We start from the raw sequence: 15,295 nt of genomic DNA, 5'->3' as shown, positions 1-15,295 counted from the left end.
GGGGCCCGGCGGTGGACCTGCAAGGCCGGCAGGAGTGCAAGGAAGCCCCATGAAGGCCCTCCCTGGCCCCAGGCAGGCAGGAGTGGGGAGAGGCGGGGAGGAAGCAACTTACCCTCCCTCTTCTCCTGCCTCCTCCTGGCTGAATGAGGGCCGGAAGCAGGGCGGCCGGAAGCAGGGGGCGGGGGTTCGTCATGTGCCCCGCCCCCCGCATCTCACCCGGGGGAACTGCAATCCCCCGTGATCCCCCTGAATCTACCTCTCTTCAGCCACCCGTTCTCAGGTCCATTCAGCATATAAAAATGAAAGTAAAACAAGAACTGCAAGAGGACCAAACTAAATCAGACAGATATTAAGGGAAGAGCAGACTGTTCCATTACACATAGCTTTGCCATTGGCTCCAGCGGGCTTGGGGGGGGAGAGAAGGCTGAAAGGGGCTTGGATCTCTTAGATTCAAGTCCCTTTCAGCCTTGCCATCAGCTCCCGCAGGCTTGGGGGGGGGGGAGAAGGCTGAACGGGGCTCGGATCTCTTCGATTCAAGCCCCTTTCAGCCTTGCCCTGGGCTCCCATAGGCTGGGCGGGGAGAGACAAGCTGAAAGGGCATGTCTCCCCGCCTCCTCTTCCTTCTCCAGCGAGCCCGTCACAGTAGGCTCACTGGAGAAGGAAGAGGAGGCAGGGATTCATGCTTGGCTTCCCGGCTTGGTCTCCTCCAGGTGCCCTGCGGCCGCGGGGAATCTGGAGGAACTCCAGCAGGGAAGCCAGGGATTTAAACCCCCCCCCCCCAGTCTCTCCGCAGAAGCAGAGAGGCTCAGCGGGCAGGCAGGCATGTCTGCCTCCATGCGCTCCCTGTCTCCAGCCAACCTGCCGTGCCGGGATGGCTGGAAACGGGGAGGGCATGGAGGTAGTCATGACTGGCTTCCCTGCCCCAGTTTCTCTAGGCTGTGGGGCACCTGAAGGAGCTTGGGCAGGGAAGCCAGGGATTTTTTTTTTAAAAAAGTCTCTCTGCAAAAGTGAAGAGCCTCAGGGGGGAAGGCAGGCGCGTGGGTTGGGGAGCTGGGGGTGGGGCTTGCTGCCACCTGGGCTGGTGGAGCAATGCTCCAGCATGCTCCGGCCCCAAACGTCCCCTGGTTCTTCCATTTCATATGGTAGCAACAACATGTTTTTCCCATCAAAACATCAGTATCACCTTTCACTTCATTTTGCTGAAAAGGAAGCCGTGCATACTATTCCCACATAATGAGTACTAGCATAACTCAAGCATTACTAATATTCAATGGTATTATTGAGATTAAAAAGTTGCTCCATGTGGAATTCAGCTCATCATATTTCCATTTTGTTGCTTTTAATTGGTTCCCTATGCTTTTTGAATGCAACATAACATTTCTTAGGGAAGACCTTATTATGCTAGCTAAACATGTTTACTACAACAGTTGTCCTCTATTGAATAGCTTAGCGTAAAAATGTACCCAGACCCAGTATCATTATATATTTCAGTAAACTAATTCTTTATACACACAAGTTTCCTCCAGAAAGCCCAGCATGACACTGTGGTTTCATTGCAGTCTTGTTTCCGATGCAAGCTGAACATGAAGGAAGGAGACCCAGCTGTCTATGCCGAACGTGCTGGCTATGACAAGCTCTGGCACCCTGTTTGTTTTGTCTGCTGTACCTGTGGTGAACTCCTAGTAGATATGATCTACTTCTGGAAGAATGGCAAGCTGTACTGTGGCAGACACTACTGTGACAGTGAAAAACCTCGCTGTGCTGGATGCGATGAGGTAAGCAGAATTCCCCTTTTGTTTATCCTCCCCTAAGTTCATTCCATGAAATCTTTGCCTATTAGAAATGCTTTGTTGGATTAGGCCAGGGATCAATTTAGTCCAGTTCTCCTTGGAAGCTTGCAAAGTGATGGCCTGCTACAGGCAGTAGTGGTGCATGAGAGTTCAGTGCAAGCGCTGTCTATGAGGGCTCCTGCCCTAGTTTAAGCGTGCCATAGATCAGTGCTCCCTCTAAGCTGTGGAGTCTTGTGAGCGGAAATTCTACTCTGTGAGCATTAAAGTTGTGAGCTAGCGATTTGGCTACTGCATAAATTAATTTGCTGTGGAGCCATCCTTCTTGAGTGAAGACAAAAATGGGTGAGCTGGAGGCTAAAAAACTGTGAGCTTGCTCACATTAACTCATCTTAGAAGGAACACTGCTGCAGAGCAATGTTGCCTCTGCCATGTGTGATACCCAATGGGTCAGCCATACATGCAGGGGTCATTTCGGGAGGAAACGCGGGGGATCGCCGTTCCCCCAGGTGAGGTGCGGGGGGCGGGGCACATGACGAAGCCCCACCCCCAGCTTCCGGTCGCTCCGGACTGCTTCCTCGCACTCCTCACCGGGATGGTAACACACAGCGCATCCTCAATACAGGCTCTAGCAGCAAGAAAGGAAGCTGAAGAGGAAGGTAGGTGGGAGGGAATACCCCCGGCTCCAGCATGAAGGCTCTCGTAAAAGATGTGTGAGCAAGCGACGCGCCACTGCCGTGAGAGGCTCCTCCGCAAACAGCAGCCACAGATCGGCGGGCTGGACGGGCTGCTCCGCTGGATCGTCACCAAGATGAGCGACCAGACCATTCTCCCTGACCGGGAGCTCCTGCAGGAGGCCACCAGACATGCCGCCTGCGTCCCCAAGCAGAGGAAAGGCGCCTCCATGATCTTGGATGTGAGTGGGGCGCCTGGGAGGTTTTTCAGAAAACGGCGTTTTCCGCTCTGATTCGCCTCCCGTTGTTTGCTGCCTCCCCCCTCCGGCAGAGCTGCCAGGAGAGAGGCTCCCGCTGGTGCCCCAGGCAAGGGGGGCTTGGCCGCCCCCAACAGGGCAGCTGCAGGTCGGAGGAGCAAAGGCATCAGAATTAAATTGGCAATTCCGACGACCCCCCCTCCCTCCAACTGTCCTCGCAGTTGCCAGGCGACTTGAGAATTCCCCCCCCCCCCGCGCGCCCCTGTTGGCCCAAACCTCCATGTGCAGAGGCAATCTATCTGTGGCTCGGAGTGGGGCAGACCACTAGCGAAGGCTGCCGCCGGCTTGCCTTACCCAGTTGGAGAGCTTCTCGGAGCTCTGTGGGGCTGGGTGGATTCTGATCTAGCAAGGCTTTTTTTCGGTGAACTCCTTGGAGGGTCTCCCCGCCCCAGCGGATCCACACCATGCCTACAAAAGGCAGAAAGGGCTCTGAAGGAAAGTTGTGGCTTCCTTGAGACGGGAGGGTTCTGCCCTCGTTTTGGCTCCAGAGATTAGAGAGGCGTGCTTTGCGCTGCGAAATTCAGTCCCAGGCACTGAATACAGTGGGACTGGCAGGATGATGAACTTCTTCCGTCTTTCGCTGTTTTGAAAAAGCCGCCCTTTTCCAGCTCTCTGAGGGAGGTGTGTTCACGTCATGCCTCATCTAGGCGCTCTGCCTTTTCTCTGTCAGCTGCGTTACAGGCAACGTTCAACAGCTTCCTTGCAGGGCATTTTGAGTGCCTAGAAAGGCCCTGTTGAATTTCTGCTTCCCGAGAAGTTGTTACAGATGCAAGAATCCCACTAGATAAAAAGAGCCAATTACAAAAGGACCAGGTCATAGGGGAAGTGAAAGACCTCCACCTGTGACGCTGGAGAGCCGCTGCCGGCACGGCTGACTTTGAGGGACCAAAGGTCTGATTCAGTAGAAAGCCACTTCAAATGTGCTTATAACCAGTACTCCCTCTAAGCTGTGGAATCTTGTGAGCAAAAATTCTGCTTTGTGTGCTCCTGGCATCAAAGTTGTGAGTGAGCGATAGGGCTCCTGCATCAGTTACTTTGCTCTGGAGCCATCCTTCCTGAGTGAAGACAAAACTGGGTGAGCCGGAGGCTAAAAAAACGTGAGCTAGCTCACGCTAACTCAGCTTGGAGGGAACACTGCATTTAACCACAGCCTTCTCCAGTGACTTTTACTGCAGTTTAATCCTTTTTTTTCCCCTGGGGGGCTCAGCCACAGAGGTCTCCCCTGCCCCGTTGGATCCTGGCCACAGGCCGCTGAAGTGGGCTGCCAGGACAGCATCTGCCCTGGGACAATTATGCCCCTTCAGAGATTTTAATTCTAGCATAAACTCCCACACGCTGTTCTGCTTTCGCTGGAAGGTAAACAAGATCTTTGCGGTCTCTCCCTGGGCCTGCAGCATAACCACAGTAAAGGACATGAATCTGCCACAAGCCCAATGTGAACACTGCTTGAAACGGAAATAAGTTGGATGCTGGGTCAAGATCTGTGGGAGGGGATCCTGCGTTCAAGGTGCTGATACCAAAAAGGCCCCGTCCGTACTCTGAAATTGGGAGCATAGCATGAGACCGGCCTTGTTGGCTGATCTGTAAGAGGTGTCCATCTTACTTTCCCCCCTGCCTGACTCTAGATTCTTCCTCCACTTATCACCCTCCCCCCAAGCTTGAGAGGAAGCTAAAATGCTTAAAGTGGGTGGTGGGTGGGAGGGAACTGGAGTTACACACATTCACCCTTAGATGTAAAGTGTAACTCACCAGGGTCCGTAATCTCCCGCAGTGGGTAGGTGGTTGTTCCCATGATGGGGGAAGAGTGGCGAAAGGATTCTTTGGGAGCCAGTTTGGTGTAGTGGTTAGGAGCGCGGACTCTAATCTGGGAGAACTGGGTTTGATTTCCCACTCCTCCTTCACATGCAGCTGCTGGTGTGACTTTGGGTCAGTTACAAGTTGTTTCAGAGCAGTTCTCGAAAGAGCTCTCTCAGCACCACCTACCTCACAGGTGGGGAGGGGAAGGAGATTGTAAGCCGCTTTGAGACTCCTTCGGGTAGTGAAGGGTGGGGTATAAATCCAACTCTCTTCTTTTCTCTTCTTGAGTAACTGTGCATTTTGATTGATGATCTGCGCTGTCTGTTACTCAGCGTCTGCACTTTGTGCCCACAAGCTTTCTGGTGAGGTTGTTGGTGTGCCACGAAGCTTTGTCCATCTTGGAAGTGGGTGTTTCTGCTATCATGATGGTCCATACAATCCATTTGAAACAATGATTTATGTTGGCACCATTCATAAGGTCTCTATAAACCACCGTTACTAGAAGAATAAAGTTGCTAGAATCCTCTTAAAATTTACTGCAGGCAGGGGGTGTGGCCTTATGACACACTTCCGGTGATGTCAGGGGGTGTGGCCTTATGACACACTTCTGGTGATGTCAGGGGGTGTGACATATGCTAATGAGTTATGCTAATGAGTTCCCTAGCTCTTTTTCTACGAAATGACCCCTGCGTACGTGTGATTTTCCTTAGTAGATGAGGTTTCTCACTAATAGATTAGTCTAGTGGCACTTCTGTGTTACTTTTTCTTTGACATTAGTCAAAGTCTTCCATTGGCACACATTGGTTTTTACAGGTCCCTAGAAAGGACTGGCAAACATTGTCTTAAATAAATTCATTTTTGCTAATGGAGTACTTCTTAATTTATTTAGGGCATTTCTAGTTCATCTTTCTTCACAAATGGACTCAAGGTGGCTTACAGTAGTTTAAAAGCAAAGCCATTAAAAATGTATAATTCCTGGACCAGAGACAACATTGAAGATCATAAGATTATCAGCATCTTCAGCACAGATTTGGCTGTCAATTAAGCATCATTTGTTTAAAAGCCCTTCTAAACAATTCTGTCTTATATAATTTCCTAAAATTTAACCAATTGGATGCCTTCCCAACAGACTTAGGAAAGCTATTCCAGAAACTGGGAGCCTGTGCAGGAAATGACTGAATGTGGGCAAAACCTGCTTGCGCCTGTCTATATGACAGCATAATCAACAACTCCTGGCCAGAGGGAACATTTCCCATTTTTAAAATTCCTGGAAGAATAAAATAATTTTGCGGGCTGATGTCTGATAACCTTGTCTTTCTCCCATAGCTAATATTCAGCAATGAGTACACCCAGGCAGAAGGTCAGAGCTGGCATCTGAAACACTTCTGCTGCTTTGACTGCGACTGTGTCTTGGCCGGAGAGATCTATGTCATGGTAAATGAAAAGCCTGTCTGCAAACCATGCTACGTGAAGAACCATGCTGTGGTAAGAGAATCAAGGTTGCCCAGTATCCACAGTTCTAGTGTAAATTCTAGTTGCTTGTACAAATGTATTTTACTTTAGCTTTCCCAGGGTAACAGTTTCTTGAGGGACCACAGCCAAAGCGCAGAGGAAGTGGGAAGAAGCCCTGATCACAAATTACAGTGAATGTGTGCCCAATCTGTGTACAGTGTATGCTTGATTTTTCTTTAAACATAGGTTAATTAAACACATATACAATTGAATCAGGGATAGGATTTTTTTTTTTAAAAAAACTTGACCCTATGCCAATTTTCATTGTATTTAATTGTGGTATCCAGGATTGGTTTCATCAGTACTTCAACTTGTATATGTCCTAACTTCATTTGACCTTACAGTGACTCATGACCTGTTTATGTTAAGGCTTGAGGTTATGGAAAGTTTCTTTTTATACAAGTTCCCAGTCATTATTTGTTAAGTGGCTTGTGGGAGTGCTGTTCAAGAGCCCTCTTAGACAAGGGGAACTAGTGGAGAAAGCATTTTGAACTATGCCCTATGGGGCATTGTGATTCTCACTGAATATGGAAAATGCAAGACTCAGAGGTAATGTAGTTTGAAGGAGCTGGAGAAAGCCCATAAAGTCCTCTTGCATAGCATGCAAAAACACCAGTACCCATTCAGGGTGAGTGGCATCGTGTTCAAGTTGCATAGTCCTCCATCGTTGCCCTGCATGTAGAGAGCTTGAAAAAAACTTCAAGATAAAGCCTTTGGGTACTTTGGGTATGTTGGAAATCCACTTGTGTAGCCATGCTTTGGTGGTCAGCTGAGCAGAGACGAAAAAGAGAGTGATGCTTAACAAGTGCCATGAAGCAGTTTATTGAAGTAGGTCTAGTGCATTTGGGTGTACAATGTTCTTTGAAGGTAATCCTCTATATCTCATTCTCTCACTGTGCTGCTTGCCATTTGTGTAGTGTGTGTGTGTGTGTGTGTGTGTGGCAGTTCATTGCATTCTGCAAAAGGTTAGCCATTGTATGTCTTTTTGGTGAGCACTACTTTGGAGGTGGTAGTATACAGATTAAGAGAGTTTACCTTAATATGAGAACATTGTTTTCTTACCTCTTTCCCCTCACTGTTGTTTTTTTTAATATTTCAAATCCAGAGTAATGTGTATTGTCACATATCAGATCATGCTGCAGTTTGGATCCCTACCCCCATTTTCGCACATGTGTGTTTGCTTCGCTTTTTCAAAATATTTTCTTTAATTGCACTTTCTCACCAAATAAATGATTATTCCATGGAACATACAAGCAAACACTGTGATATGAATAACTAGAATATTTAGTAAAGATCATATTATATTATAAACAAGGGGGGGACCCGCGATACTCGCGGGGGGGAGTCTCTCCCCCTTCCCTCTCGCCCCCTGTTCTCTCTCTTCCCCCCGTCTCTGTCTTTCCCCCATTCTCTGTCTCCCCCCCCAAGAACAGACCCTTGGAGGCCTGAAGGGGCGGCGCGAGAACCATTGCGCTTGGCTGCCCCTCTCCCGCTCCGTGGGACTTGCGAGGAACTCCGGGCGGGCCGGGAGGCAGGGAGGGAAGCTGCGCCGTTCTCCCGCTGCCCGCTGCCCTGTGTGACCAGCAGCAGCTCTCCGGCTTCGGGAGGGGAGGGAGGGAGGGAAGCCGCGCCGTCGCCCCTCGCTGCTCTCCCCAAGAGTGCACAAAACTCTCCCTGCCCCCCAGGTCGCCCCGGAGCGCGGATTTAGCGATCCGCACAGACGGGGCGACTTGTGTATTAGATATATAGATAAAACTTTACAATATTACAAGGGAAAGTCCATCATTCTTAATGAGCACCCGGATATAAGCTCATTTCGTCCCAGTCTTCCTCAGGAGTAATCCTATTGTATTGAAAGGTGTCATCCTCTTGATACAGCTCAATGTTATGTTAGGAGCAAACCAATACTTAACTTAATTTTCTTCCAATTATCTTGGAAAAAACCCATGGTATTTAAAATGAAAAAATTATATTCCATTCAGATCCATGTTGCTTTTAATTTTAAATACCATTGTTATTTCCCAAGATAATTGAAGAAAATAAAGAAGTTAAGCATTGATTTGCTCCATGGATAATGTATCCAGCCTGTATGTAGACTGTATCACTTCAGACTACATATGTGGGCTCTCATGATTAAATGATCCCAATGGGGGAGGGGAAGCCATGTGGAAGATTAGCATGTTGGGGATACAGATTATAGCCTTTCCCCCCCTTACATGTTAGTTTCGTGTGTGCAGGAGGATGCTTCTGTATGGGGTTTACTTCAATGGTGTGATACCTCCTGAAGTGGTACAGCAGCATGGGTTGATCACCTTAGAATGGAGCCACTGAACTGTCTCATTCAACACCCTAAATGGGTACAAACTCTGTTATAACAGTCCAAATGTTGCTCAAAGATAATCCTGTCTCTGATCTCACTGGATTGGAATAAAAAAAATGATGCACAGTTTCAGGGAAGAAGATTTTTGTAACAGGTCCCTCTTGAGCTGTAACCAGGGTCCTAAGGACATTTATTTAGAAGTAGTCTGTTTGATTTTTGCTGTGGATTGGTATAGGGCTAAAGCTTTTGATTGGGATAATTTGGAAGCTTCTTCATGTGGTATTGATAAATGGCAGCACAACATTTGACAGTGGAAGAAGAACATGGAATGGTACAGAAGTGTCCCCAGTACTGGAGTTTGTGAAGTCCGGAAGAAGCTCCCTGTTAGATTCTTCACTAAGTGGCTGTAACCTTTCCATTCTGGCTTCTGTAGAAATGACTGCTTAGCTCAAAGCAGCTTCTGTTCAGGTCACTCTCTTAAGATCTTTGGTTTACGCACATGCATATCTGGCTTGCGAGTAGAATCACCTCAGCCAATAATAGTCTGGCTCAGTAAAGAATGGTGTGTTTACCTCCCTCCCCCCCCCCCCCCCCCCCCGCCATGGGTACCTAAATGTAAACTACTGTGTAGAGTTACAATGAATATGCTTTTTGGATTTCAGAGTCCTTCTTGACATCCATGTATTGGGTGTATATTTTTAGCATTGTAGAAATTTCAGGGAGTCTCAGGCATTCTTATTTACCTTGACGAGTCTAAATGGTCTTCTGCATAACTTCACATGACTGTGGCATTCAGAGCTACTAACACTATAACCTTCTCAAGAAATACACAGGGGCCAGTTTACACACTATCGCCATCAAGTGGAGGTCTCTTGAAATCGCTCCCTGTAATGGGCTGACACTGAGTGCATAACTAGTAGATTGCCGATCCCACAGATTTTGCCTGGTCTGCCTGCAGTGTCACTTGGATAGAGAGTTTTTGGAGCAGGAAAACAAACTCATTCTGTTCCCCGCTCCCCGCTGTTTCCTTATTGATTATTCCCTCTTGTAGGGTGTTTGGTAGCCTCTGCCAAATCATAAATTTTCTCAGTGTGATTCCCGACTTTGCAAAGTAGATGTCTTCCTAACACATTCAAGAAGGCCATTCCAAGAGCTGTAAAGGAAGGCTTTTGGACCAGTACTTCCGTTCATGTTCCAGGTGCTGTGCAGCTGGTAACTAGGGGAGGGGTACTTTTTTTTTTTTTTTTGGTCTGTCTGTCTTCTGTTGGGTGGGATGCTTAGTTATTTTAGTTGTGTGCCGTTTTAGTATCATGGTGAACCGGTACAAGTGCTGTCACAGAAAGGCAAGTTTGAAAACATTTTTAATAAACAAACAAGATTGCCTTCAAAGGCAAATGCAGAGTGAGACTGATCATCCCAGTACAGCCCTGCTTCTAACCTGGGGAGCATTTCATTAATATAATTTAGGCTGTTTTAAGCTGAGGCTTGTTTTTTATGGCCTGCTTAATGGCCGTTGGATATCTTTCACACTTTTTTATTTAGTCATCTATACCCCACTTTTCACCACAATGGGGCTAAGAGCCTGTGACTGGACCCAGGTTGCTCTTCCATGGAAGAGTGGAGATTTGAACCTGGTTCTCTCAGATCACAGTCCAGTACTCTAACCGCTACGCCACATTTGCTATCATGTGATTGTTTTACTTTATTTTGTGAGCCATCTCAAATGAAGGGGGGGGAAGGAGAAAAATTTTATTGTCTAGGAGGCTTCTAGTAAGCCCTCCAGGTAGGGTTGCCAACCTCCATGTGGTGACTGGAGATCTGGGATTACAGCTCATCTCCAGGCAAGAGAGATCAATTCACCTGGAGGAAATGGCTTTTTTGGAAGGTGGACTCTGAGGCATTAAAGTTCCTCCCCCTCCCCAAACCCTGCCCTATTCAGGTTCCACCCCAAAAATCTCCAGGTATTTTCCAACCCAGAGCTGGCAACCCTACCTGAAGGTTTTTCAGTAAAGAGGCATTTCCAGCAAAAGCCATTTGAATTTTGCTGAAGGCCTTTCTTCCAATATGGCATGACAGTGCCAAGTAAAAAAAGCACCAAAAATAGTGCTGTAAAGTGATGTTCAACTGGCATGGGTGATTGATGTCCATTGTGACATTCTGATTATGAACAGGGCCGGCCCGAGGTGTTTCTGCACCCTAGGCGAGGCCAGCTTGTGGCGCCCCCACATGATGCCAGCCTCCCGGTGGGGCCTGGAAACCTCCCAGAAACAGGCCCGGGAGGGGGGGGCACAGGCGCCAGTGTTCCCTCTAAGGTGAGTTAGTGTGAGCTAGGTCACAGTTTTTTAGCCTCCAGCTCACACATTTTTGTCTTAGCTCAGGAAGGAGGGCTCCAGAGCAAACTAATTTCTGCAGTAGCCAAATTGCTGGCTCACAATTTGAATGCCAGGAGCTCACAAAGTAGAATTTTTGCTCACAAGACTCCACAGCTTAGAAGGGAGCATTGCCAGGCACCATAAGCTAGCCTCACCGCTGCCCAGGTCCTGGACCGGGAAGGAGCCTCGCCTCGCCTCGCCACCCTTGCTGGCCCACCGTCGAGGGGCTGGCTGGCCGGCCTCACTTTGCCAAGGCAGGCAGCGGCGCCGGCCTTGGCCGGCCTCCCCAGCTGAGCCGCTGCCTCTGCAGGAGCCGACAGGAACAAAGAAGGGGGAGAATGGAGGGAGGAGGAGGAAAGAAGAGAAAACGTGAGGATGATTCCGAGTTTGGCTTATCTGGTCTGCTTGAGGCAGCACTTTCCCCAATACTATTGACCTCTCTGCACATTTCACCCCCATGGCCATCGTTTCCAAGAGAGGTTTCCTGTCTCTGTGGAAACTCTCCGTCTCCGGAGCCCGGAATGTTTGTCATTTGATTCAGGCAAGACGCGTCCAGTGGGGAGGGGAGGGCCAGGCAGCCATAGGGGCAGCAGCGCCAGAGTGAGCTTGGAGGGGGTGGGAGTGGGCGGGGCAGAGGCTGCCAAGTTGTGAGCAGAGGCTGGCTGAGCAGGGCTTTTGGCAGGGGTGTGACTGGGGCGGCACAGGGCGCACGGGCAAGGCGGCGGGCAGCATGGGCTCGCCACGCGTTGGGGCTTTTGTTGGGGTGGGGGGGAGGGCAGCAGTGCAGTTTGGAGCAACTCACCCACTGTTGCTTCTGCGACCCACATGAGGCTTGAACCCACCCGACTCCTCCCCTCGCAGACAGCCACCCGGAGGAGCAACTTGGCCTGGGGCGCTTTCTCGCTGGCCACCCCGCGGACCCCAGTGGGAAGGAGGCAACACAAAGTCGTGCCCTCTGCTTCCCTCAGCCCAACAAGCCAGGGTGGCTCTGAAGGTTGCCGCCGCCGGAGAGGCGCTGGGCTACCAAGCACCCTCCAGCCGAGGCTTTCTCTTGCCATCTCTGTCTGCCCTCCCCCGGCATGCCAAATAGCTTCCCCCTGCGATGCTGCACCCAGCACCCACCACTGCCACTTCCTCCTATCGGGTCCAGTCTGGCGCCCTAAGGTCCGGCTCGCACTCTAGGTGAATGCCTACACCTAGCAAGTGAGCCGGCCCTGATTATGAGGACACTAAGTATTATAATATAGTAAGCAGAAATAAAGCTTACCTATGAAGATTTCTCATATTTAGACCTGACACTGAGCTTCAAAGCTAAGGAAGTCTCTCTCTTCTACTGCTATGTACTTTACATAAATACCCTGAATGATGGCACCTGCAAATACACTTAAAGAGCCCCTATCTGTATTAGTCAAACACTATATTCCATCCCTATTTCTTAATGAACCTATTAGGGCTCTTTTTGTAGCAGGAACTCCTTTGCATATTAGGCAACATGCCCCTAATTAGCCAATCCTCCAAGAGCTTACAGAGCTCTTCTTACAGGAGCTACTGTAAGCTCTTGGAGGACTCGCTACATTAGGGGTGTGTCGCCTAATATGCAAAGGAGTTCCTGCTAGAAGGCCACTTATAAAATCATAAGAAACAAGCATAGTCTATTGTATCACTGGGAAAATTGTTCTACTATTGTATCACTGAGATATTGTATGGTTCTGGCTGTTATGCCTTGTTTGTATTTTTGTATATTTTTGGCTATAGTGCCTGAGTGTATTTGCTTATATATCTGAGTGCTTGAGTGGGTTCACCATTCTGGTTTCCCCCCCATTTGCTGCTAATTTGTATTCTTTGTACTGGGAGATCTGCTGGGAAGGAGATAGGTTTGCCAACTCCAGGTGGGAAATTCCTGGAGATTTGAGGGATGGAGCCTGGAGAGGGTGAGGTTTGAGGAGGGGTGTGGGACCTCAGACAGGTACAATGCCATAGACTCCACCCTCCAAACCAGCCATTCTCTCCTGGGGAACCATTGCTGCCAATCTCCAGGTGAGGGCTGGCGATCACTCAAAATTATACCTGTTCTTCAGGTAACAGAGAGCAGTTCCTCCGGAGAAAATGGTGGACTTGATGTCATTATACCCTGCTGAGGTCACCACAGCAAATTGACACTGAGTTCCCAAGGCCAGGGCACCCGCCCAGAGTCTCTTTCTAGAGCTCATTGTATTTATTTCCACAACAAGCATTATTCCTAGTTTGCTTATATATCTGAGTGCTTGAGTGGGTTCACCATTTTTGCTGCTAATTTGTATAGATCCTAGAGGATCAGAGCAGATTGAGCAGAGTCATGATTGAAGCAACAAGTCAGTCCTTCTCCTTCTAATACTGATTTTTAAGTTATGTGAATACTTAATAAAGTTCATCTTACGTTATACCATATCCTGGATTCTGAAAGTTATTCATAAAGAATGTGACGCTGGTTGCGGCCAGAACACCTTCTGTTGAGTGTGGAACATGTCTGTTAATGTGGAAAATAATTAATTTGGTTTCCTTATCTGTTCACCAGGTCTGCCAAGGTTGCCACAATGCGATTGACCCAGAAGTTCAACGTGTGAGCTACAACAACTTTAACTGGCATGCAACCACAGAGTGTTTCCTGTGCTCTTGTTGTAGCAAGTGTCTTATTGGCCAGAAGTTTATGCCAGTGGAAGGAATGGTCTTCTGCTCAGTAGAGTGTAAGAAGAAGATGATGTCCTAAGTGGAAGAATATCCAGATGGAACAAAAGCTTTGCCTTACTTTAAAGTCCTCTGTATTTCTACTGTTCAGGTGTAATATTCTGGGACATTTTTCACAAAATCTGGCATAATAATCTAACATGGCAAATGCCAAAGATTTTACATTACACACTTGATAGCTTTTGATTAGTACTTAAGCATTTCTGTATTCTTAATGCTTTCGATTTATTCTTGCAAATGTAGGAAGCTTAATATTTTCTATGAATTTCACTGGGTACCCAAATTTGGGTGTGATGCAGCTTAGTTTATCATGAAAGCCTTACATGAAAAGCAAGACAGACATCATCATGTGTCTACTGCTGGACTGTATCACTTCAAGCTGTAGTGAAGTGACATACGGGGGGGAATGAAATCTCCCAACATATGCAGAACTAGCACAAAAAACATGTTAATCTGTCTCTGACTCGTTACACATTTGCAGGAAGTCTTTAAAGTGTGGAACAGCATTAAAACGTTTGAAACCCAAATGTATTATGGAGTGGTACAGTCCATCCAGAAATAAACCATGTTGGCTTGCTCACTGCTGTATGGCAGTTTTAACATAATAAAGATGAATTATTTTAGAGGGTTTCCACTTTCCTTGAAATCTTTAAAAGAAAGTCTTTTCTGTTGTGGCACAGCCTTTGATTATTGTATGAAATTGCTCTCATTATTCATTAAATTTAAACTGTATGATATTTTTAATTACTTGTGCATCCTATTAGACTGAATTTTGTCAAGAAGCAAATGTGTATTTTTTGTCCATGACATCTGGCTTCTCTCAGTCACATTTCATATGGACAGTTGGTCTTTCTTTCTGAATGTCTTATATACAGTAACAGGAAACATTTAAATTTGCACAAGAACTTGCTGATACAGAGGAGCCATATCCAGGACGTATTTGTAGCATGGTAAGCTTGCTTCCACCCCAAATTGAGAAGAATACATTCAAAAAATGAAGGACTAACAGTGCAATCGTAAACAGTGTTACACTTCAAAATCCACAGAATGCTCAGGAGGGTGTGACTCTGTTTAGAATTGCATTGTCAGTTACACAGCCTTTTCTGGGAGTAGAGTATGGGGGTAGAATGACTCCTAGGGACTAGTGTTCCCTCTAAGCTGAGTTAGTGTGAGCTAGCTAACAGTTTTTAAGCCTCCGGCTCACACTTTTTTTGTCTTAGCTCAGGAAGGAGAGCTCCAGAGCAAACTAATTAATATAGTAGCCAAATTGCTCGCTCACAGCTTTAATGCCGGTAGCTCACAAAGTAGAATTTTTGCAGACAAGACTCCACAGCTTAGAGGAAACGTTGCTAGGGACTACAGCAACCAGGGGAAGGGAAGTAAGTGCTCTGGTGAGGTTTCACCACTAGCTGCATATTCCATGTAGCCCCCACATCACCATTCAAAATCAGCTATAAATTACAACAAAACCAAATGCTGGGTGAAACTGTTCAAAAATGAAATCTTTGATAGATTCTGTAACATCAGAAACCAAAGCCATGTGTTCTTGGAGGTTGCAACAATTTTTGAACATTTCCAGTTTTTCAGAATAGACCCCCAAACGTGCCCCCTTGATGTGGTAGGAGGCCTAGAAATTTTGAGGAAAATGACGTACAGTGGTTTGGATTCAGAATAAAACCTCCCTCCACTTTCCACAGATGCAGGTCCTGAGGGATAGGGGACCCCGAGGAACAACATGAAGGGGTCTGCAGAAGGAAGGAGGGAACCAGTGGAAATGGCCAGTTTAATCTTG

General features: G+C 47.6%; 1 protein-coding gene across 1 annotated transcript in view; it reads left to right on the top strand.

Annotated features, from left to right (window-relative positions):
• TES (testin LIM domain protein) overlaps positions 1–14,179 on the top strand; it is a gene marked incomplete at its 5' end in the record, with an annotated part of 18,929 nt that extends 4,750 nt beyond the window's left edge. The window contains 3 exons of the mRNA XM_015415141.1: positions 1,560–1,775; positions 5,902–6,060; positions 13,334–14,179. Coding sequence (XP_015270627.1) covers positions 1,560–1,775; positions 5,902–6,060; positions 13,334–13,525 — 567 coding nt within the window. The remainder of the gene's footprint in view (positions 1–1,559; positions 1,776–5,901; positions 6,061–13,333) is intronic.
• Positions 14,180–15,295: the final 1,116 nt, after the last annotated feature.

The sequence above is a fragment of the Gekko japonicus genome, unplaced genomic scaffold, assembly GCF_001447785.1.
Source record: "Gekko japonicus isolate JY-2015 unplaced genomic scaffold, Gekko_japonicus_V1.1 scaffold1823, whole genome shotgun sequence".
In the NCBI taxonomy this organism is placed as follows: Eukaryota; Metazoa; Chordata; class Lepidosauria; order Squamata; family Gekkonidae; genus Gekko; species Gekko japonicus.
Note: the sequence above shows the minus strand (reverse complement) of the source record. Positions and strands in the feature narration are given on the sequence as shown.